The 21,088-nt window shown below is 42.2% G+C and overlaps 2 protein-coding genes across 3 annotated transcripts; both read left to right on the forward strand.

The window, feature by feature from the left end:
* The first annotated feature begins 769 nt into the window (after positions 1-769).
* On the forward strand, positions 770-6,395 carry LOC139679632 (transmembrane protein 238-like). The gene is made up of 2 exons (XM_071571548.1): positions 770-1,337; positions 3,559-6,395. Exons 1-2 carry the CDS (start codon positions 922-924, stop codon positions 3,566-3,568), a joined length of 426 nt encoding a protein of 141 aa, XP_071427649.1. The 5' UTR covers positions 770-921; the 3' UTR covers positions 3,569-6,395.
* A 1,252-nt stretch (positions 6,396-7,647) lies between these two features.
* Positions 7,648-20,975, forward strand: RRN3 (RRN3 homolog, RNA polymerase I transcription factor). Of its 2 annotated transcripts, XM_071571542.1 has the most exons (18): positions 7,648-7,770; positions 7,884-7,992; positions 8,398-8,454; positions 9,439-9,528; positions 9,616-9,745; positions 9,940-9,999; positions 10,470-10,533; positions 11,025-11,094; positions 12,687-12,785; positions 13,395-13,490; positions 13,935-14,070; positions 14,872-15,002; positions 16,099-16,229; positions 17,078-17,262; positions 17,720-17,828; positions 18,249-18,401; positions 19,281-19,368; positions 19,746-20,975. In XM_071571542.1, the coding sequence occupies exons 2-18, from the start codon at positions 7,894-7,896 to the stop codon at positions 19,902-19,904; spliced, it is 1,857 nt and encodes a 618-aa protein (XP_071427643.1). In that variant the 5' UTR covers positions 7,648-7,770; positions 7,884-7,893; the 3' UTR covers positions 19,905-20,975. The 2 variants fall into 2 exon arrangements, with proteins under 2 accessions (XP_071427643.1, XP_071427642.1); XM_071571541.1 differs by lacking the exon at positions 7,648-7,770 and having other exon boundaries at positions 7,782-7,992.
* The last annotated feature ends 113 nt before the right edge of the window (positions 20,976-21,088 follow it).

Below are 21,088 nucleotides of genomic sequence, written 5' to 3' on the forward strand. Positions count from 1 at the left end.
TTCCCCAGAAACAGGGAAGCTCCATGTGCTCTTAGTCTGTCAGACTTTCCATCAGCCTGGCATTCCTAGTTACTGAACAGTGTAGCTTTCCCATTGTTAAATAAACTGTTGGACATAAAGGCAGGCTCGAGGGATCCTGCAGCCAAACAGTTCCTGTGCTTGAGGACTTGGAGTGTTAACAGGTGTGTACCACGTCATCAACTAACACAAGAGTGAACTCAAATACGTCTTCCCTTTTGCACAACTGTTTGCTTGCTGAATTTTACATCTTGAGTGGACAATTTGCTTTCTGTTTGTCATCCTGATGCTGTATCCCAATTGCTCTTTTTAAGCCTTCTCAAGCACAGAGTTCAGGGGGTCTGTCTGCACTTGCAGATGCACCTTATAACTCTTGCAAATCTCTGCTGTCTAATATACCAGGAGCCTCTTGAGAGTGTGGGGGTTTACAAAGTGGATTTTCATCTGAGGACCGGCTTTTTTCAGCGCCTCCTTTCTGGGTGTCTGAGCGAGGTGGCACTGCTGGAACAGCTGAGTGGGTCGGGCCGTGCCCATCTCGCTGCGCAGGAGGCGGCAGCGACCAGACCTTCCCAGGGATGCCCCGGAATGCCCCTGGGCACCTCCAGCACCCACCGCGGGGCCGCCCGAGAGGATCGCGTTTCTCGCCTTGTCGGGACGGGAACTGAGGTGCCTTCGGGGGGGCGTGGCCTGAAGGTGCCCGCAGGTACGGGGGCGTGGCCCGGAGGTGCCCGCAGGTGCGGGGGGCGTGTCCTGGAGGTGCCCACAGGTGCGGGGGGACCTGTCCCGGAGGTGCCCGCAGGTGCGGTGGCCTCGGCCCGGAGGTGCCCGCAGGTAGGCGCCGCCCTCCCGCCGCTGCCGCCTCCGCTCAGGTGCGGGCGGCCCGAGGCGGCGGCGCCGCTGCCGATGGCGGCCCCGGGCGGGCTGGGCCGCTGCGTGGCCGCCTTCTGGCTGGCACTGGCATTCGACGCGCTGGGGCTGGCGGTGCTGCTGGCCGGGGTGTTCGCCGACGTGTTCTTCTCCGACCTGCTCATCTACGCGGGCGGCATCGGCATCTTCCTCAGCCTCGTCTGGTGGGTGTTCTGGTACGCGGGCAACCTGGAGGTGCCGCCCGAGGAGCTGCGGGACGACGTGGGGCTGGCGGCGCCCAAGGGCCGCGGGGACACGCTGCTGCGGCGGCTGGTGCAGGGGCTCAGCCTGCGCCTCACGTCCGCGCTCGGGCCCGCCCGGCCCGCAGAGACGGGGCTGCAGCCGCCCCGGGACTGCCCCGGAGAGATGGAGCTGCAGCCGCCCCCCCGGTGCCGCCCCGCCGAGCCCGACAGGTGAGAGACCGCGGGGGCACCAGCGCAGGGCAACCTGGGGCGAGGGGGAGCCGTGAGTTTGGCCAGAAGTCGGCAAAGCTCTCCTGCCTGAGGTTCGAGTTAAACTTGCTGTGTTAAACCATCTGCTCGCAGCTGGCGCTTCTTAAAGTAAAGGTGGTGGGGAATCTTTCTCAGCTCCGGCGGTAATAGAAGCTGAGGGAGAAGGATGGCCCGAATGTGCTCCGGCAGGCAAGGCGCTTCCTGGAGCCGTCTAAGGACGGGAGAGGAGCTGGAGCAGAGCACGGTGGGCGTGATGGAGTTTTGTGTCAGAGCACAGCACAGAACGCTTCTGGTGCTGAACTGGTCCTGACAGTAACTTAATGCTCCCAGAAATAAATGGGGGGTAGTGAACAGCCGTTAACCACAGGAGCTCTTGTGAGGGGAACCCCCTCTTTAGCACCACGGACTGCTGCCTTCTTCAACAAGAACGGTGAAGTGCTGACTTGTATTTAACTTGGGGGCAGAGTTCTAGCTAATGGGTTGAAACTCGTAAATGCAATCATTAGTTAAACTACCTGTCTTGAATGAACCTCAGACATCTGGAAAAGATGTGAAAATATCCAATGTACAAAGAAAGTGTCTAAGTACCATTTCAAAGCACAGCTGAAGATCATCAAGCCTTTCAAAACATCCTTAGTTTTTCCATTTACATGGCATGTTCATTTAGGAAGAAAACCACGTGTAATTCCTTGAAAATGTGTATGGGGGGAACCCTCAAATTTTCACTTCACTATGTAAAATCCTTTATCAAAGGAACTGTAAATACAGTTTTGCACTAAGTGCTTGAATTTTTCAAGGCTTCTGAACATCTTGCTGTTCTGATTGACTGCATACAAGACCAGCTTTTTTGTCTGTCCCTGAAACTAAATTCTGGAGCTACTCTCATGGTTTACAGAAAAGTTCATTTGGAAATCGTCTTCCTTCATGAAATCCACAAAATTTTTCCTGAGAGGAAGTTTTAAAAGTAAGGAGATTGAGTATAGATAAGAATTGCTTAATAGAAAACTTGTAGGAGGCAGAGAAGAGCAGCAGCAACACAACTTTCAAAAGACTTGATACTACTCACTAGTTTATTATTAACTACATCTGCAATTAGAAAACAGGCTGTTGAAAATTAATCATTCTCTTTTCAGACTTTCTTTTTTTTTAAAGTGAGTCTAGGGGTGGCAGAGATCCATATTTGCAGGGAAGAAATTACATTTGTAAATGACCTTTTTCATGTAAAAATCATGGCAACTGCAAGTCTTGAGTTGTCCATTATTTTAAAATATTTTAAGTCTTACTCCTGGTCCTAATTAGGTATATTATTTCCTATATAGTGCTTTAGTACAAGTTATCCCAAGTAAATACAGCTTCTCATGTTACAGCAAACAATCTTCAGTACAATTGGATTAGTAATGGTAATTCAGAAGGAACCAAAACAGAGGGAGTGTATAAGAGTTATGTTACACATTGTAACATAAAACTCTATGATTTTACTTTCAAGGTAGAATAAAGGACAACAGTGGTTGCACCTCCAAAGTTAACTGAGAGTTTCTTTTTGAAGTAAGTTCATCTGAAGTACTTTATATCTTCTCATAAACAACTGTCTGAATCAGATCATTCCATACTGATAGACCAAATCCTCTCCCCATCTGGAGATATGAACTTAACCAAACGGGTTAAACGTGTTTGGGCAGATATTGTCAGGAGAGAGAAAGGAAAAAACACCAGCACCACACACACACACACACACACATGAAGAAAAAAAAAAAGAACAGCCCCCTCCTCAAAAACCACCAACCCCTCCAAAAAACCCCAACACCACAAAACCAACAATAAAACCCCTCACCAGACTGGCCCTTAGAAAATCTTCCGTTAATAACTTTTGGAAGTTTGAATATTGCATTCTGTTCTGATTTCCCATCTTAAAAATTATATAGTAAAAATTAATGAGAAAAGTGAGAATTCTCAAGATGTGGAACATTTTCACTAAAGGAAGAACAAGTAGATTAGATTTCTTGAGCCTGAAAAGAGATTTCAGGTGCTATTGGAGATGGGCTGTTGACTTGCTGGATCTTTCATTTGGGTCCCAATTGCCTGTTAAACATGAGGAAAATACTTATAAGATGGATCTCAAATAACAGTTTAGAGTTTTATATGACTATTTTTGAGTAACCTTTTCTTTCTCTGTTATCTTCAGAGTCTGTTGAAGACACACCTAATGAAGTTACTGCCTCAAAAAGCAGGGGAAGTGCTGCAAATTACGGAAAGAGGATTCCCTACTCAAAGCAATAGGATTCTCTCATTGTGGAATAATCTCTGCAAGCATTGTGGACTCTGTATAAAATGGACACATGGAGCCACATCTCTGCCAAACACACCTATTTCAGTGTTGGATTGGATACACTTTGAAATGGTGGGAAAAACTCCAAAACCAAACACAAAATCTCTTCAAGATGTGAGACTGAAAAAGAATCGAACACAATTCACAGAGAAATCACTGCAGCTTGTCATACAGATGAGTTTTTAAATTATTATTATTTTTAATAACCTGGAAGGTTTGGATGAAAAGCTCTTGCACAATGAAAAGCTCTTGCACTGTTTTACCAAGGTCTGGAAGTTAAACTTACTGTGAATTTTTATAATGCCAGTGCAATACTTTTGTTTGTAAGGGTGCTTTTAAAATATCTAAATTAAACTCTTGATGCAAAGCTGCAAGTGTAGTAGAAATTGTTTATAGTGTAAGTATACAATTTACAGTGCCTCTTGTTAAGTGTCATTGTTATTTTGGAATAACCTGGAACTTGAGATTTTATAAGTGGAGCAAGTGAAACCAATGATGTTGCACACCAGTATGGTTTTTGTAGTTGCAAACAATATAGTGTGGTGACTCTTGCAAGAGGCATTTTTAGTTCACTGATATTGGGAATTATTTTCCTGATGCTGAAGCATTCAGGGGAGGGGATATGACCAAAAGAAACCCTGTTGATAAACAAACACTCTGAGGCTTTATAAAATATCAACAAACAGTACCCGGAAAAAGACTTATGTTAATGATACCTAAAATTCTTGTGTGGAGAAATTCCTCACGAGTTCCTCTGTTTTTGAACTACGAGTCTGAGCCCAACATCAACAACTACTTGTAGGTCTTAAAATTTCAATGTACAGTTGGTTTTATGCCACACCTACTGAGTACTAGAGGTGGAGTTAAGGAAATAGGTACTAAGAACACTGTGCCTGTACTTCCTTGTGAACTCTTGAAGTGTCTTTCAATGTTTTATTGTAAATTACTGAAGTGACTTCTTTTCTATGACTTCTTTTCTCTTCTTAAATGCTTTCCAAATGCTCTCAGACTTTTAACAAATTTAGAAGAATGCTAAATTGGAAGTTCTGCAATGAGATTTCTTCTGTACTGCAGTTTTTAGGAGGCGTGTGCAATTGTTTCCTCCTTTTGATGGAACTGCAGTGTGACGACATTGTGGTGCTACAATGCTCTGATTAACAACCAAAGCAAACAAGCTCCTCCCTTAAAATCTGGAGATCAATTTTTGCTTGCAAGAATTTTTTTTTTCATTTATTTGTTCTGGAGAGAGAGAACTGATTTTTCTGATTCCCCATGGTTTCAGTTGTAAAGGGAACTCTGAGATACAGTGTTTAATAAGTGGAATGATTAGTAGCAGCTCTAAGTTAAACCAAGCCTTTGTGTGCAGCCATTCACATACTTAGTCTGGTGCAAAGCAATTTTTTTCTGATTTGAGTGTTGCAATCATAATTACCAGAGTGAATTGAGCAGGGCTTTGCATTCATTGTACATTGCAATGTAATTAGTCTTAAATCCAGAGCCAATGCTTAATGATTGTTGCATAAGATGGTAGCCAGCATGTTGCTGCAACTTCATTCAAAAATTGTGTGGAATTCAAACGTTTGCTACTATAAGCAGTATGTATGTTTTAAAAATGAAATACAGGAGCTGATCTATCACTTAAGGAGAATGTTAAGCATAGAGAAGCACCAGAATGTTACTGGGACGGTGTGTCTAAACAATGAGAAAGGAAGTAATTGCTGTGGAGCAATGATACCTATTGTAAGTATTGTAACTATTTTCTTTTGAAAATGTAAAGCAGTTACTCTTTCATGCGATCAATTTGCCTTTTAAACAAGGAAGGCTAATACTAAATAGAGTCTGACAACAGAGTAATTGTTAAACATTAACAAATATTTAACACTATTTTATAGTCTCATGATATCCTTATCAGCTGTAGGTGGAAGCAGCACAAAGTCCATTCAAAGAACTTTTACATTCCTGACTGGAACACTTGTACATGTTTAGAACTGCTTGCTGTAGTGTCAACACAGAGGTGTACAGCTAAAACTAGAATTCATTTAGGCATTGAGGACAGTTCTATGCATAGCCAAAATCACAAAGAATCAAACTCTAGTTCCTGGAGTGTGAATGCAAGAGCCTTTTGTATTTGATTAATCCTTAAAACTAGCTCAAAATAGTGTATTTTATTGCACTAAAGGAAAAACACCAACTTCCTAACTTCTAACTATGTAGATGGATTAAATGCTTATTAAACTCTTTAACTGAGGACTGCATCTAAAGATAGTTTTCATGTGGTATATGTTGTCTGCTGAAATAGGAACATCATCGGGGAGAGATTAAATTATTAGTAACTACTAAAATCTGTCTGGTGTGACTTCTGGTAGTGAGAGTTCCTGGAGAGGAGGTGATTATTACAGAAGCAGTTTGTGTAAAGAATAAGCCAAAGTGTTTAGCTGGTTGAGAGGGCTAAGGTCAAATAGTGTCACATGTCACTGGAACTAGTTTGTACGAATTGGTGAAGTAAATGTCATATATTCAAACAAAGTAAATTTTGAGCAGATTGGGCATTACTGAAGAACTACAGAGGAAATGCATGTCCCTGTTTATACTTATCCAGGTTGCCCTAACAGTAGTATTTATGTGTGTGTACACAATGCTTTGAGAGGAAAATAGACCTAGCCTACAAGGAGAGGATGAAAGCATCCACAAATTTCGATTAAAGTTCCTGTGCCTCTCTGTTCTAGCAAATGCATAATTGCCTCCAAAGGTCATTCTGCTTTGTTTAGAGCAAATTCTTAGCCTTCTTTAATCTCAAGTAAGTTGTTTGGGTAATTTAGTTTATCCGACTTGCAGTGCTAGTTTTGAGTTGAAAACCCTGCGTGTCCTGGCTGGCCATGCCCTTGGTGTCACCTCTGCTGTCACCGCTCCGGGCAGCTGCTCGCGGGGTCAGGGAGCGCTCGCTTGTGCCTGAACTCGGGTTCGGATCGCTCCACCGTGGCGTTGTGGATAAACTGGGATTCCTCTTCCCTGTTACCCTCCGGCGCTGGGGTCACGTCCCACACTCCGGGACGCTGGGAGCAACACCGCTCCCTCCGGGAGTCAGCGATAAACCCCGAGCGGTGCCGTCTGCGGAGCTTCCCGCGACTCCTGCCCCGCTCCATCCCCGCACATCGGCGCGGAAAGTGCCTACTCCGGACCCGCTCAGCTGTTCCAGCAGTGCCACCCCGCTCAGACACCGAGAAAGGAGGCGCTGAAAAAATGGGGTCCCCAGATGAACATCCACTTTGTAGATCCCCCACGCTCTCAAGAGGGAGCTGGTGGCAGAGTTGCAAGAGTTATAAGGTGCATCTGCAAACGTGGACGGACCCCTTTAACTCTGTGCTTGAGGAGGCTTAAAAAGAGCAATCGGGATACAGCTTCAGGGTGACAAACAGGAAGCGAGTTGCCGAGGCAAGATGTAAAATTCAGCAAGTAAACAGCTGTGTAAAAGGCAAGACACGTATTTGGGTTCACCCTTGTGTTAGCTCATGCCCTGGCTCGCTCGGTGTGCCCACACCAGAGCGGGCGGAGGCAGAGCCGCGGCCGCCCCGTCCCTGCGCTCCCTCTCGGCTGGAGCCGCTCTCAGTGGTGCGAGGGGCGGAGCGCTCCATGTGACGGCTTTCGGTGCTTGCTCTGCATGGAGCCGCTCCGCGTTTCGCCGCTCGAGGGAGCCGCTCCGAGTGCCGGCTCTGGATGATGTGCAGAGGGCGGAGCGCTCCGAGCGCCGGCTCTGGGTGATATGCAGAGGGTGGAGCACTCCGTGTGCCGGCTCTGGATGATGTGCAGAGGGTGGAGCGCTCCGAGGGCAGGCTCTGGGTGATATGCAGAGGGTGGAGCACTCCGTGTGCCGGCTCTGAATGATGTGCGGAGGGCGGAGCGCTTCGAGGGCAGGCTCTGGAGGATGTGCGGAGGGCGGAGCGCTCCCCGTTTCCGCCGCGCCGCTCTCCCTTTCCGCCCGGTGGGGGACATGTGGCGGCGCGGGTTGCGCGGGCTGTGCGGGGCGCGGCGCCGCGGGCCGCGGTAGCGGTGGGGCATCGCCACCGCAAGGCAAGGGGGGACAGCGCGGGGGGACCCTCGGGAAGGGGGCGAACGGCTCCTCCTGCCGCGGACGGGGACGGGGGCGCTCCCGGGCGGTGCTCACGCCGCTCCCCGTCCCGCAGGCGCGGGGCCATGGCCATGCTGGGAGCGGACGAGTTCATCAGCTCCCCGCCCAGGAAGACGGTGCGGTTCGGGGGCACCCTTAGCGACATCCTGCTCAAGTACGAGAAGGTGAGCGCGGCTCCGCCGGTGCCTCCGCTGCGTCCCCCCGGGTCCTGGGGGGTCACTCGAGGAGAAGACTCGTTTCATCTTGCACAGGACCGTGTCTGAAGACTTAGGGAAAAAAGCTGGATGCAGTGAAAGGATTTCCCCCGTGAGTCAGCCTGGGTGGATGTAGAGCCTGGCTTATGCCGAAGGGATCCCAGCTGTGCGTGCAGGGATTGCTGCTGGACGGGAGCCAGCGCTCGGGTGTCTTTCAGCACCCTGTTACTGCTGCCTCAGCCTCCCCTGAGCCGTCTCCCTTGTGTTCTTGATGTACCAGTTCAGCAGTAATAGTTTTTCAGATACGTTCATGAAATTGGTATGTATTGCTGGAGAAAAACTCGAATATTTACATATTTTTGTTTCCCCTGCTAGGGTGATACCACAGATTTTGAGTTGTTAAAGCATCAGCTGTCAGATCCAGACATAAAGGTAAGAGCTTTGGTAGTCAGGAGTCTGATGATTTAAAATCTGAATGTAATCATCAGAGTCGCTCTGGTGCTTACACAAATCTTTTGCTTTAAACATTTAGTTGCACGTAATAGCTTTTTGCCTTGTGGAAACTTTCAGAATTAAAACTCTTAAAAAAAAAGCAATTGTCTGTTTATACACATACATATATGCAGGATCTCATAAATGGTGTCTCATGCTTACTGACTCTTTGCTCTAGAGGGAGAAACCTTTGAGTCTGTTCCAGATACCATCTTTCTCAGGCACTGATGCTTGATTTTAGATATACTTCTGTAGATCAAACTGTGGTTTGTAACTATAACCTTAAGTTGCACCAAATCTTACCTTCTGTTCTCCCTAAAAACTTGCTTAATTAGGCAGTAGCATACATAGGCATTTAGTAGTATACCCAGAAATAGTTTCACAGCCTGTCTGTACAGCTGCTTGTACCCACCACATTTGCTGTCCTTTTTTTTTCCCCTTTTAATTAAACCACAAAGCAGTGAGCAGAGTGCTGCAGGAAGCACCACACTTTTCTCTTTAAGAGGACATTTTGTAGAACACTGTTTTTAGCAGGGTTTTGGAGCATACAGGCAAAATCAGTGGATTTGTTGCTGTTTCAGTATCATCTTTCAAGACTTGAATGTCCCTTCTGCTTAAACTAGAGGGGGAAAAAAATGAAGATTGAGTGCCATTTCTTTTAACTATGTTCTGTGTGAGTGAGTGAGCCTTGCTCAGTCTGCAGCTGGAGCCTTCCAGGCAGGCTGGTTTAGGAGTCACTTTGCACCTATTGCATTCAGAAACTTCTTTTGGCGAGGACACAAACTTAAAAGAATTCCTTGCATGTTAATGTGAAAACAATTTCTATTTGCAGTCTTAATATTTGACTTTTAAGGATTTTGTTGCTTTTTACTAGTAGGTAGTACTGCTTATTGTAATAGTTATCTATTTTTTTCCTATTTAAAGGATGCCCAGATCATTAATTGGCTCCATGAATTTCGAACCTCTGTTGCGTATTTGACCAAAGAGCTTGAACAACTGGTCAACATTTTGCTGGTAAATATCAGTTTGTTCCATGGAAAGATTAAGAGTTTAGTACTCAGGACATCTTTCTCTGACATCTTGCTCTTTGCTTCCTGTCAGAAGCTGCCATGGTTGAGGAGGAGCCGAGAGGTAGTGGAAGAATATCTGGGTTTTCTTGGCAATCTGGTGTCAGCACAGACTGTCCATCTCAGGCCGTGCCTCCGCATGATTGTGTCACAGTTTGTCCCCCGTGAGTTGCTTCTACTCCTCTTTGTTTGCTTATCAAAATGTCTTCCCCAGATAAATCCTGTATAAGTACAATGCATGACAATTCATTAACTGATGCTTTTGTCCTGATGAGGGCTGTTGTCCAGTATGTTTACATTGAACCTGTTACCTGTAAGATTTACACAATTCTGATACAATAATCTCACTTTTTGCTAGCTCGAATAACCATCAGAGAAGATGATGTGGATATTTCAGACTCTGATGATGATGATGAAAGTGAGTATCCAGAAACATGGCTTATATCTGCTGCTGTAGTACCTTTACTGCAGAAGTGTACAGTGCATGTTGCTTCTTTTTTACATAATTAATTCAACTGTTCAAGTAAAACCTTAAACTGCACATCCTTAAATACCCAAGTCAAAGACTTTCTTGTACACAAAGCAATTGTGTGCTGACCCACTCCTTGTGATTTTCAAAATACTCCTGTTTGTGCAGCATCTGTAGGAATAGAATGCATGGGAAAACATTCCTAGTCTAATTTGTTTCAAAGCTTAAGAAAAGTTATGAGTTGTGTGGTTTCCATTTCATTTACCTCAATGTGCACCCTTCCCAAAATAACATTTTGGCAAATGTGGTTTCCTTGGGAATCTTTCAATTGTTTAGTTGGTATGAACTCTTTTTACTGGTTTCTGATTTAATTTTCTGTAACCAAATGCATAAGAATACCTCTTTCTTTCTTCCTTTAGACATTTCTGAAAACTTCAATACGTGCCACAGAGCATTGCAAACTGTTGCAAGATATGTCCCTTCGTAAGTATATAATTCCATGGGTTTGCATGCCCATGTCTTGCAGATTTAAAGCTTGAGAACTGATGGGTTTTTTTCCTTTCTTAATTGGAATTACAATACTTGTTTCATTACATGTTTTTCCCTAATATTCCCTGACAAGTGGAATGCTGTATCCAAACATCATGAGATTTCCATAGGCATCAGCAGCTGAAAGTTAATGAAAACAGGAAGTAGGAACAGTTGTATTTGTAGAGGATTTTATGTTCTTCTTTATTCTAGAGTGATATTTGAAGTGGCTCCTAACAAGTGCACAGTGAAAGTTTGCCACTTATTATCTGTCCAGGGATTCTTGCAAACCCTTATTTTATACAATTACTTACCTTAAAATAACATTAATGTGAAATAAGCTTATTCCAGTATGTCTTCAGAGTGCTGGAGTTCAATATTTACTCTTATGGTAAAAACCTATAACTTGTGGGTTTGATCTTTCTTTCTTTTTTTTTTAATTACAGGACACCACAGTTTCTCATGCCCATACTTGTGGAATACTTCCCTTTCATTAATAAATCAGAAAGAACTCTGGTAAGAGTTGTGAAAATTTTTGTTGATTTGTTCACTGGTTTTCTTATTATGTATAAATGTACTAAATAGCCTTACAACTGATTTGGTGGCATTGAGTGCTGATTCTTGAGAGTATTTACATATATATAAATAAAAATGTGGTTGTGCCTGTTTAGTGTAAGGCTGTCCAAGCATACTGAAGTTCCCTGTGCATAAGCATTATGCAAGTCTTTGATGACATAACTGCATGTCTTTTCCACAGGACTGCTTTGTTACTCAGTGCACTCGATGGACCCCTGAGGAGGAGTCTCAGGGTTGTGTAGTGAGGAGACGGTAGGACACCTGTCTCATTTGTTATCAAAAGGGGAAGGTGTTTTTCAGAGGAACAGGGCATTTGATAAGCAGACAGGAAGCAATGACATCACAGGTGAAATCCAAATTGCCAGTAGTGTTTTAGTACAGCTTTGGTATAGGGCTCATGTGCTGAGAAACAAGCTGGAAACTTTGTCAGGGTATGGCTCTTGTGTCATTATATTTACTTGTTCCAGCTTGTTATGCTGGCATGTGCTGTTACAGAAAGGCAGAGCCCTGCTCCTCCAGCCAGGTGCAGGTGGAGCTGTGTTTGAACACATCAGGTGCTGAAAAATCCCCAAAGGTCTTTGTATATCTTGCTAGGTTTGTTTATTTTGTTGTTGTTTTAATCCAAATAACTTTAAGCATCAGTTGCCTGTCTGTAAAATGGGATGGAAATAGCTCTTAGATGGTGTTTGGAGAAGATCTATTTACTTACTCAGCAGCTCAGTGAGGAACAAGTCATGAAGAAATGTGTAACTGTTTTTCAGGGCAAGGCTTGAATGGAGTGTAATAAAATAGGTCCATGCATTGTTCTTAAATATTTCCAGTTTATGCTTTCTCATTAAACTGCCTCTACTCATTTTATGTGCTGAACAAGCCAGATGGCCTGTGGAAAAATCCTGTGTGCTCATGTAATTAAAAGCTGTGTTATAAAGCATATTCACAAAGGGACTATGGTGTAGTTCAGTGTGGGGCTTTACCTGATTTTATGTACTGACTTCACAGCTTGGCTGTCTGAAAGTTGCAGGGTTGTCTTTTGTAGATACTTGTGTGTACATGGGTGGGCCTGTGCATGCTCACAAAACTTGTCTGTTAACCTGCTTGATTTATAAGCAAAATGACTCTGAGGAGGCAAACCTGTGGAATTTAGAATTGTTGCTGGTGTATTATAATAATCTGAAATAAAGATGGGTTTGGTCTCACTGGTTCTAGCTGCAGTGGGAAATAGCCTTAATTTTCCTACAGAAAGTTAGACAAACTCCCACGGAAATAACTTTTCTTGTAGAATATTTACATTCTAGAGGTAGTTGGGAAAAATTGCATGAAAATTGTAGATTAAGTAGTTAATGATAACACAGTTTACCAATTGAAAGTTGATGTTTAGTTTATATGTTAACTTATTCTAGATTGAATACAGTCTGTTCAAACCTATTAGGTCTTTAGGTAATAAATGAAGAAACTTGTTTTCTAAAAATCCCTGGCAGAAATTAGACTTTGTGTTAACATTATTACAGATACCAATTAATTTTGTGTTCCAGGAATGTTATGTGCATAACCTGCTGAGGGTTACAGTGTACCTTCCAACTTTGAGGCTTCAGATTCTGGAGCTTATTATTGAAAAGCTGCTAAAGTTGGATGTAAGTTTATTTTGTGTTGCCTTTTATGGAAGCTTGGTGTTAAAAGACAGAGTAGGAAATGAAATACACTTCAGTTTTAAACTTGACAAAAACTCTGCTGCAGTAGTGCTTGTGATTATGAATTAAAACCAGCCAAATTTACACTTCATTCTCAGGCCTAAGATGTTGCCACTGGAACTGTCTGGTGTGCACTGTCACACCCTGCAGGAATCTCCCTGCCAGAATCAAAACAACTGCTGAGTGGTGGTCGGTGCTGATGTGCAGAGAAGGTGCTTCTCTTCGTGGGATTAATTGGTCATATCATCTCTAGGAAGTAAAAGGATTTACAGTCTTAGAAAAGGCAGGAGGGGTAGCACTGGAAATGATTGAGGCTTTTTACCTCAGCATGTAACAGTCTGGGGAGAGCTTATATTTGGGAGGTAAAGTTTCAGGCAGTTTGGAGTGTGCATTTCTATATGGCATATTCCTTTTAAAATGTTTAATTAGTCCAGAGCAAAATCTAGTGAAAAACTTACTAGTGTTGTCATTTCTTTTTTATAAATAATAATAAAAATGTTTCATATTATTGTCATAGTTTTATAAAAATTAATCTCTTGTTTCCAACTGTAGGTCAGCACTCCACAGCAAGATATTGAAGATGCTGAAGAAACTGCTAATAACTCTGGTAGTGAGGAGAAATCTACAGAGGAGGGACTGTTTGACATGGTTGGCTATCTTGTTCTACAACCTAAATTCTAATATTTATTATTTTTTAGTAAAATTTTCACTTCTGAGGTGGCTGTGAACTGTAGGAATTCATTATTGCTTTGTTGTTACTGCTCTGCACACAGCTCTTGAGACCTGATAAGAAATGATTAATGTGTTCTCAGGTGTTGACTTTATTCATGTAAATACCCAGTGTACCTGCAGTGAATCAATTTCCTTATGTAAAAGCACAAGCAGCTGTGCCTAAACCTGGTTAAAGAATTCACAGTGCTTGGCTCAGCTCACCCAAATTGGCTCATACTGTGTAACTAGATACTGCTTTTCTTAAAAAATTATGACACTTTAGTGTATCACCGAAAGATAAATTTAGTTTCACTTTTCCTGTGATTGCTGTCTCTCTGCTGTTGTGTCTGTAAAAGCTGCATGTGTCATTTTATCTCCCAGGAGGAAGATGAAGAAAGGAAAGGGAGCACAGTTGTGTCTGGCAGCAGTGAGAGAATGGCCCACCCACTCGCAGAGCGCCTGGACATCCTGATGACCATCCTGTTTTCCTACATTAAAGATGTTTGCCACATGGATGGTAAGAACACTTGCACTATACCCAAATCTGTTGTTTTGCTGACAAGTAAGAAACACAGAAGAGGAGTTCTTGCTTTCTGCTGCTGCAAGATAGAGCAGAAATCAGCAGCCTGCAGTCCTCAGTCCTGCCTCTGCCCAGTGCTACTGAGAGAGGTACAGTTATGACTTAAACATTTAATCTTCATTTGGAGACATTCTGATTGCACAAATATGACACTGTATCCAAACTGTGACAGAGTATAAGTGTTTTATCATTTGCTCTACTTGAGTGTTAGAATTGGATCCTTTCAATGTTACAAGGACTGGAAGTAGATCAAAACAACCAGACACGTCACTCAGTTGGAATTGCTACAGCAAGGATTTGTGTTAGGAAAAAAAATGAAAGAAATCTCTCACACTGGTGTGTATTAAGGGTTTGAATTCCTTAAATTTGTATATTTGAAACAGAGTATTTAGAAGCCATTTTACTGTATCCTCTCCACAGAAGTCAGGTGATGTATTTGTTGGTGTTTTTTTTTCTGGCTCTCTGAATTAACGTATTGCAAAATCTGCATGTCTGCCAGTTTTATACATGTGTGCACACAGATACCCTTCATATCCACCACCTTTAAAAAGCAATGGAACTGAAGACCTGCAAGGTCTCACTATTTTTTTGATGTCAGATAAGTTGAAAAGTCAGTTTGCCAGTGTTTCTTTACATACTTCTTACTGGTGTAGGAAGATATGAATACCACTTTTGCAGCACATGGGTGGCAAAAAGCCCCTGGAATGTCTCATTTTGTGCTGTTTCTTTGTTGTGTAGGCAAGCTCAATATCAACACCACCAAGGACTTGTACCGGGATCTGGTTTCTGTTTTTGACAAGCTCATTTTACCAACTCATGCCTCGTGTCACGTGCAGTATTTCATGTTTTACATCTGCAGCTTCAAATTGGTGAGTAAAAGCTGTTTTCAAAATGGAGTGTCTTCTGTCATTTCTCCATCCTTGTTTTGGCTTTTCTTATATAAAATAGTTGTTTTCTACTGGAATTCTAGCCTGAATATAGCAAGTACATCAGGATCATTAGTACCTTTGCTTTCTTTTCCTTCTCTGTTACTCCTCTTGGCAAGTTTTTCTTTATGTGGTTACACTCACCATGTTGTTCATAAACTGCACAAGGATGGAGTCTGAGCAAGTGTGGTTAAAGTGGACCTCTTGTACAAAAATCAGTTGGAATCCTGCACCCAAGACATGGTGCTCCAGCAAGTTTCTTCAGCATTCCAAAACTCTTAAAAAACCCTGTCCTTTTAGCTCTTACCTGTGAAAATCATGTCTGCCGTTTGTTTTTTCCCCCTTATTTTCCCATCTCAAGAAACTTTTGTTCCCTCTTTTACACATAAAAGTGAGAACAGACATGGTTTTTGCATGAGAGTAACTGAAGGGCCAGTGAAGCTGCTGCCCTGTCTCTGACAGTGGGGAACAGAGCTGGGAAGAACATCAGAATGGAGCCAGCAGGTGCCACGTGTGGCTGCAGAGCCCTGAGCCTTCCCAGCAGCCTGGTAACTTCCTGAGCCAAAGTGATGTTCCTCCATGGCAACATTTGGTCAGATTCAAGGAGAAAATTTTTGGCATCATGAACTTCTGTGGCAAAAGGTTCCACAATATAACCATTTAAGGTGAAGAATTTTGTTCTCTAAATTATTTTTCCTGCTGTTTTCCTTGGATATCCCTAAATACTTCTGCTACTACACTCTGTGAACAGACACTTCATATTTACTTTCTTATCACACTTGTTTTTAAACACTTCTCCTGTATCTATTCCTGACTCTTTCCTAGACTTGGTTCCCCTTGCGTTTTACAACTAAGTGTAGAAAGAGGCACAGAAATGAGTGCTCTTCCATCATGTATAGGAATTGTTATTTACTACAGTTACAGGTAGATTTTTTTTAATGGTTTGGTTATGGAAATTATGGGAATTGAGTAGTGGCCATTTATTACTTAAACACTGTTATCAGTATAACAACTCACAATTTCTGTGTATCTTTTCCAGGGGTTGGCTGAGGCATTTTTAGACCATCTTTGGAAAAAACTGCAGGATCCAAACAATCCTTCAGTGATCAGGCAGACTGCTGGGAGTTATATTGGCAGCTTCTTGGCAAGAGCTAAATTTATTCCAGTTGTGTAAGTTGTTTTGATACATGAGCAGAACCAAACAGTTTTTGCTGATTGCTGAGCTTCACTCACAGTGTTTGTCTTCTATTTCCATTGCTTTGTCAGTAAGCCTGAATCAAGAATCTTGTTTGTCCTTTCAGCAGTGCTGTTTCAGTATTGTCTGGAAGTTTCCTTGAAAGTTTTGCATGTACAGGATGCAAACTAATGATTGCTGGGCTTAATGACTTGCTGTTTAAGGCTTCATTTGCTAAGAAGTGCTGAGCACAGGCTGGTTGTTTTGACTTCAGGCAGAGCCATGGATTCCTGGCGTATCTCATGTTCAGAAGCAGAGATTTTTAATGCCCAGTGGTAGGCATTTTATGTAGGCTGGGATGGGGAAATCAGGTGTTCTAGTATTTTGATACAGCTGGATTGAAATAGTCAAGCAGATGGGTGAAAATGTGTGTGTTTGTATGTACACATTCTGTATTTTTATGCTGTTCAGGGGTGGGCACAGTGACTTGAACACTGAAGTTAAGTTTGATGTTGGAATTACCTGTTGGACATGGGAAGCATCTCTCTCTGTACCACCTGTAGCCCAGGATTGTTATTGTTTACTGTGTGTTCTCATACAATGTGCCTTCATGGGTGGATCTCTTCTGGCATCTTGTGCTTTCACTGAGTGCAGTTTCCAGTGCAGATTGATTCACTGATGTTGAGATGAAGGAGAAAGCTCGTAACAGAATCTCATTTTTACAATGAGACATTCTTATTTATGTTTTATAACCACTGAGATCCTTGCATACTTGTTTAACATCTTTTCTGCATCATTTCAGGGGCTATTTTTACACTTCCTTTTTTTCCCCTCTCCATTATAGCACAGTAAAAGCATGTCTGGATCTTCTGGTGAACTGGATGCATAAATACATTGATAATCAGGATACAGGAACTAATGCTTTCTGTGATGTAGCTCTCCATGGGCCATTTTATTCTACATGTCAGGCAGTGTTCTATACACTTATTTTCCGCCATAAACAACTTTTGGATGGAAACTTAAGGAAAGGTGAGTATATTAGATTTGAAAGGATGCATTTCAAGTATCTGATGGCAAGTGTGTGTTGTTGTGCTATAAATAAAATGAGATGGCTTGTACACATGTTGGGCAAGCAGGCTAAATTATCTTTCTCCCCGCTATTGAAAACAATGCTGATAGCTGTAGAAAACAAGCATGGGCTTCAGCTAATCATCTGTACTGATGACTCTGCCTCTGTCAGTGCCTCTAATGGGCGTGCAAGTGTAGTGTGTGTGTTTGGAGAATCCCTCATCTCTGACAGGTTGCTGTTGTTAGAGTAACTTCTCTGCTGCACAAGCCTTGGGCCAGATCTCCGTGTGGAGAGAGTGCCCCAGCTTGTGCCCCTGTGGTGTGCAAGGTGCAGGCTTGGCACACTGGGCATTCTTAGTAATTAAGTTCAGTTTATATGATATATAACCTGTATTTGTCAATTGTTCTTGTTTTTAAGGTCTGTCATATCTGCAGAGTTTAAATTTCGAGCGCATTGTCATGTGTCAGCTCAACCCCCTGAAGATTTGTATCCCCTCTGTTGTCAACTTGTTTGCTGCCATTACCAGGTACCTCCTCACTTATTTCAGTTTCAGCTTCACACCTTCGTGTGTGTCTAAAATCAGCACAGTAGTGAGAACATGGGCTTTGGTAGACACAGGATTGAGTATTATCTGAGACATAACACTGCCCATGTTCCAGGTGTGGTAAGTTTATTTCCGGTTCAGTTTCAATTAAAGCCTGCAGTGCTATGAAACTGATTGCTTTGTGTTTGAGCCAATGTGATGCTACTTGGAGTAAAGTTTATAAGATTGTAGAGAAAGAGAGAACAGACTCCTTACCTTGTGACTATCTTGAAAACTCCTCCTATCAGCTGGAAAATGGAAGTGATATTTTTTAAAAATTACCTTCATATTTTAATGCCACCTGAAATTCTTGCTTTGGGTGTGCTAGAAGTGCTTATCTTTTCTTTCTGACCTTTTTCAAAGGAAATACCAGTTGGTGTTCTGCTACACCATTATCGAGAGGAACAACAGGCAGCTCATCCCGGTTGTTCGGAGCGGCACGGGGGGTGACCTTGTGCAGACCTGCACCAACCCACTGGACAGCTTCTTCCCCTTTGACCCCTACATACTCAAAAGGTATTGTGTAAAAATAAATAACTTCTTTCTGCCTTGTAGGAAATAAGGAATAGAAACTGTAGGAAACTGTTAGTGTTTTTACACTACAGTTCACTTTCCTCCCTGATCTTCAGTACCTCTCATGTTACATATTTTAACCAGGGATTGTCAAAGGTTTGAGTTTAAATTTCCCCTGCTGTGACAGAGAGCAGTGAAGAAGGACAGGATCCAGTTTCCTGGAGGGTCTAGTTAATATGTTTGGTGATTTTTGTTTTTTCCTTGTTACAAGCAGCCTCTGAAGTATCCTGTTAGCCCAAATCTTATTTAGTTGGAACTGTAGTGGTGGTGTCATTTTTTTGTCATTTTGTTTTGATTTTTTGCACTGTGAGTATGCTACTTCTTGATTGGAGACTTCATCTTATTTTAAATACCTTGATTTTTAATGATAGAGGGAAACAATCTGGCTTTTTTTAGTCTCTTAAAAAATCCGTCTCCACAGAAGGGAGACCTTACTTAGAATTATAAATTATTAATAATCATTAATATTCATATAACAACAAATTAATAGTATTAATACGAATATTTCTATAATCTTTAAAATTTTGGGAGGAAAATTATGCTTCTTTGTGAGCATAGTGTAGCTATTAAAAATACCCAGTTAGGAGACCTGACTGTATCAGAAGTCCTCAAGCAAACCTTTGTGATTTATACCCATCAGCAAAATAGAGGTATTTTTTCATGGGATTAATTGAGGATTATATAGGGATTAATGGAGTAATTTGTAAAACCCTAGAGAAGGCTATCAAAATGTCAGCCATTTTATATGGTATTATTAAAATGAAATATATATAACTTCTACTGAATATATTAACTTATTCTGTGTTTTGATTCCTCTCTCAGGTCAAAGAAGACCATTGACCCTCTTTATCAGTTCTGGGAAGAGCTGAGTGCTGAAGATCTTGAGAATCTAAAGAAACCCATTAAAAAGGTAATCTTTCCTGATGAAAATGCAGTTTAGGTTTTTCTAAATGCAGGATTTTTTTTAAAGTAATTATGAGTACACTGAAGTGTGATTGAAATTTGGAAGCTTTAGGAATTGATCCATTCTTGCCTTGAGAGTACTTTTCCCCTCTTCTGCAGCAAAGGACCCCTGTGAAAGCTTTATGAACACTCTCAGAATATGGACACGATGATGTCACTGGGAAATCCACTTTAGATGGATTTAGTTCCCATATTTCATAGTGAGAGAACGTCTAATTCTGTTACTGTCCCAACTAGTCATGACAATTGTAGTGTGAATTCCAGCTCTGTCTTAAGATTTGACAGTATCTTTCTGCTCTCACCAATCCTTTTAAATTCATGCAGGGTATTTCTGAAGATGAAGATGATGACTTTTTGAAAGGAGAAACCCCTCAAAATGATGGTGTGGTTGGAATTGCTGCCCATTCCTACGAGTCCAACACGCGGAGCCCCGTGAGCAGCATTGGCTCCCCCCCAGACTGCTATGTGCCATTCCCTCAGTGAAAAGGGGCAGTCAGAAGTGAAAGGTTGAAAACTGTGTGCAATGTTTTGCTCTGTAAAGAGACTTTAGCTCAACTTTCCAAACTGGCAAATGTTTTAAGTAACTACATTTAAGAAAAATTACTTTTTAATCATCAGATTTCTACAGATATGTTATAGTAGAGTCTTATGTTGCCAGAAAAGCTTAGAGAATAAATAGGGTGATATTTTGCAAATTTCACATTGAAATGGCTTTTATGACATAGAGGGGGATTTTTTTTAAGTTTTTCCTGACTCTTAAAAAAACTTTGTTTACTAATATTTCTCTACAAGGTTTTATATGTCGGGGTGAAATTCTGGTATTTCTCCTGCTGATTTATGTGGGGGGCCAGAATTCCACTGTCAATGTTCAAACTCTACTCTGATGACTCTTCTTGAGTTGCTTTCAAAGTAATGGTGTGATCCCTGGATAGGCAGGCCATGAACCAGTGTGGCAGTGGTTCTTCTACACACATCTCTTAAGCTTTTCCTGTCTGTAGAACAGTTATTTGGTGAAGCCACTTGACAGTGGAGTGTCCTCAGACAGTAAGCAATAGTGCTCCTTAAATCCATAGCTGACACTCACCTTTCCCAGCTAGGAAAGGTCACACATGTAAAGGTGATGATTTTTGGAAGTGTTAAGAAGGAGGGAGTAGCTGAATGTATTATTTGTAGATAGATTTCTTTGGAGTGCTTGTGAAGCACTCTGAGACAGGTATTTATTTGCAGGATTTGAAGTTTATATGTGAATGCTAAAAAAGAAAAAAAATCTTCCCTTGTGGAAAGAAAGTGTTGGTGTCAGTGGTGTCCTTGTGTTGTCCATGTCAGTGTAGTTTCTCTACAGAAGTTTCTTGTCTTTTCATGGTTGCTGGCTTTTAGATTTGAGTAAGAATATAAACAGTGGGGAAAACTGTTATTTATGTAACATTCAGTTGAAAATTTTATGCATTTGGGACTCAACTCTAACTGCCCTTCTTTAGAATCTGAACGTGGAGGCTTTCAAGACATTTTAATTTGAAATCAATAAAGATTGATGCCAACAGTGCAATTCCTACACCTTTAAGCAACCCACATCTCTGTATGTAACTGAGGTGCTCTCTCCGTAGTTTGGCTTCTCAAGGCCAGGCTGTTTGTTCTGACATTGCAGAAATGAGCTCTGGGGATGACAC

This window comes from Pithys albifrons, chromosome 16 (assembly GCF_047495875.1).
Source record: "Pithys albifrons albifrons isolate INPA30051 chromosome 16, PitAlb_v1, whole genome shotgun sequence".
In the NCBI taxonomy this organism is placed as follows: domain Eukaryota; kingdom Metazoa; phylum Chordata; class Aves; order Passeriformes; family Thamnophilidae; genus Pithys; species Pithys albifrons.

Coding starts and splice junctions, on each gene's coding strand:
- RRN3 (XM_071571542.1), top strand. CDS start 7,894: ATGGCCATGCTGGGAGCGGACGAGTTCATCAGCTCCCCGCCCAGGAAG. Junction 15,003..16,098: donor ACATCTGCAGCTTCAAATTG/GTGAGTAAAAGC, acceptor TATCTTTTCCAG/GGGTTGGCTGAGGCATTTTT. Junction 17,263..17,719: donor GGATGGAAACTTAAGGAAAG/GTGAGTATATTA, acceptor CTTGTTTTTAAG/GTCTGTCATATCTGCAGAGT.
- LOC139679632 (XM_071571548.1), top strand. CDS start 922: ATGGCGGCCCCGGGCGGGCTGGGCCGCTGCGTGGCCGCCTTCTGGCTG.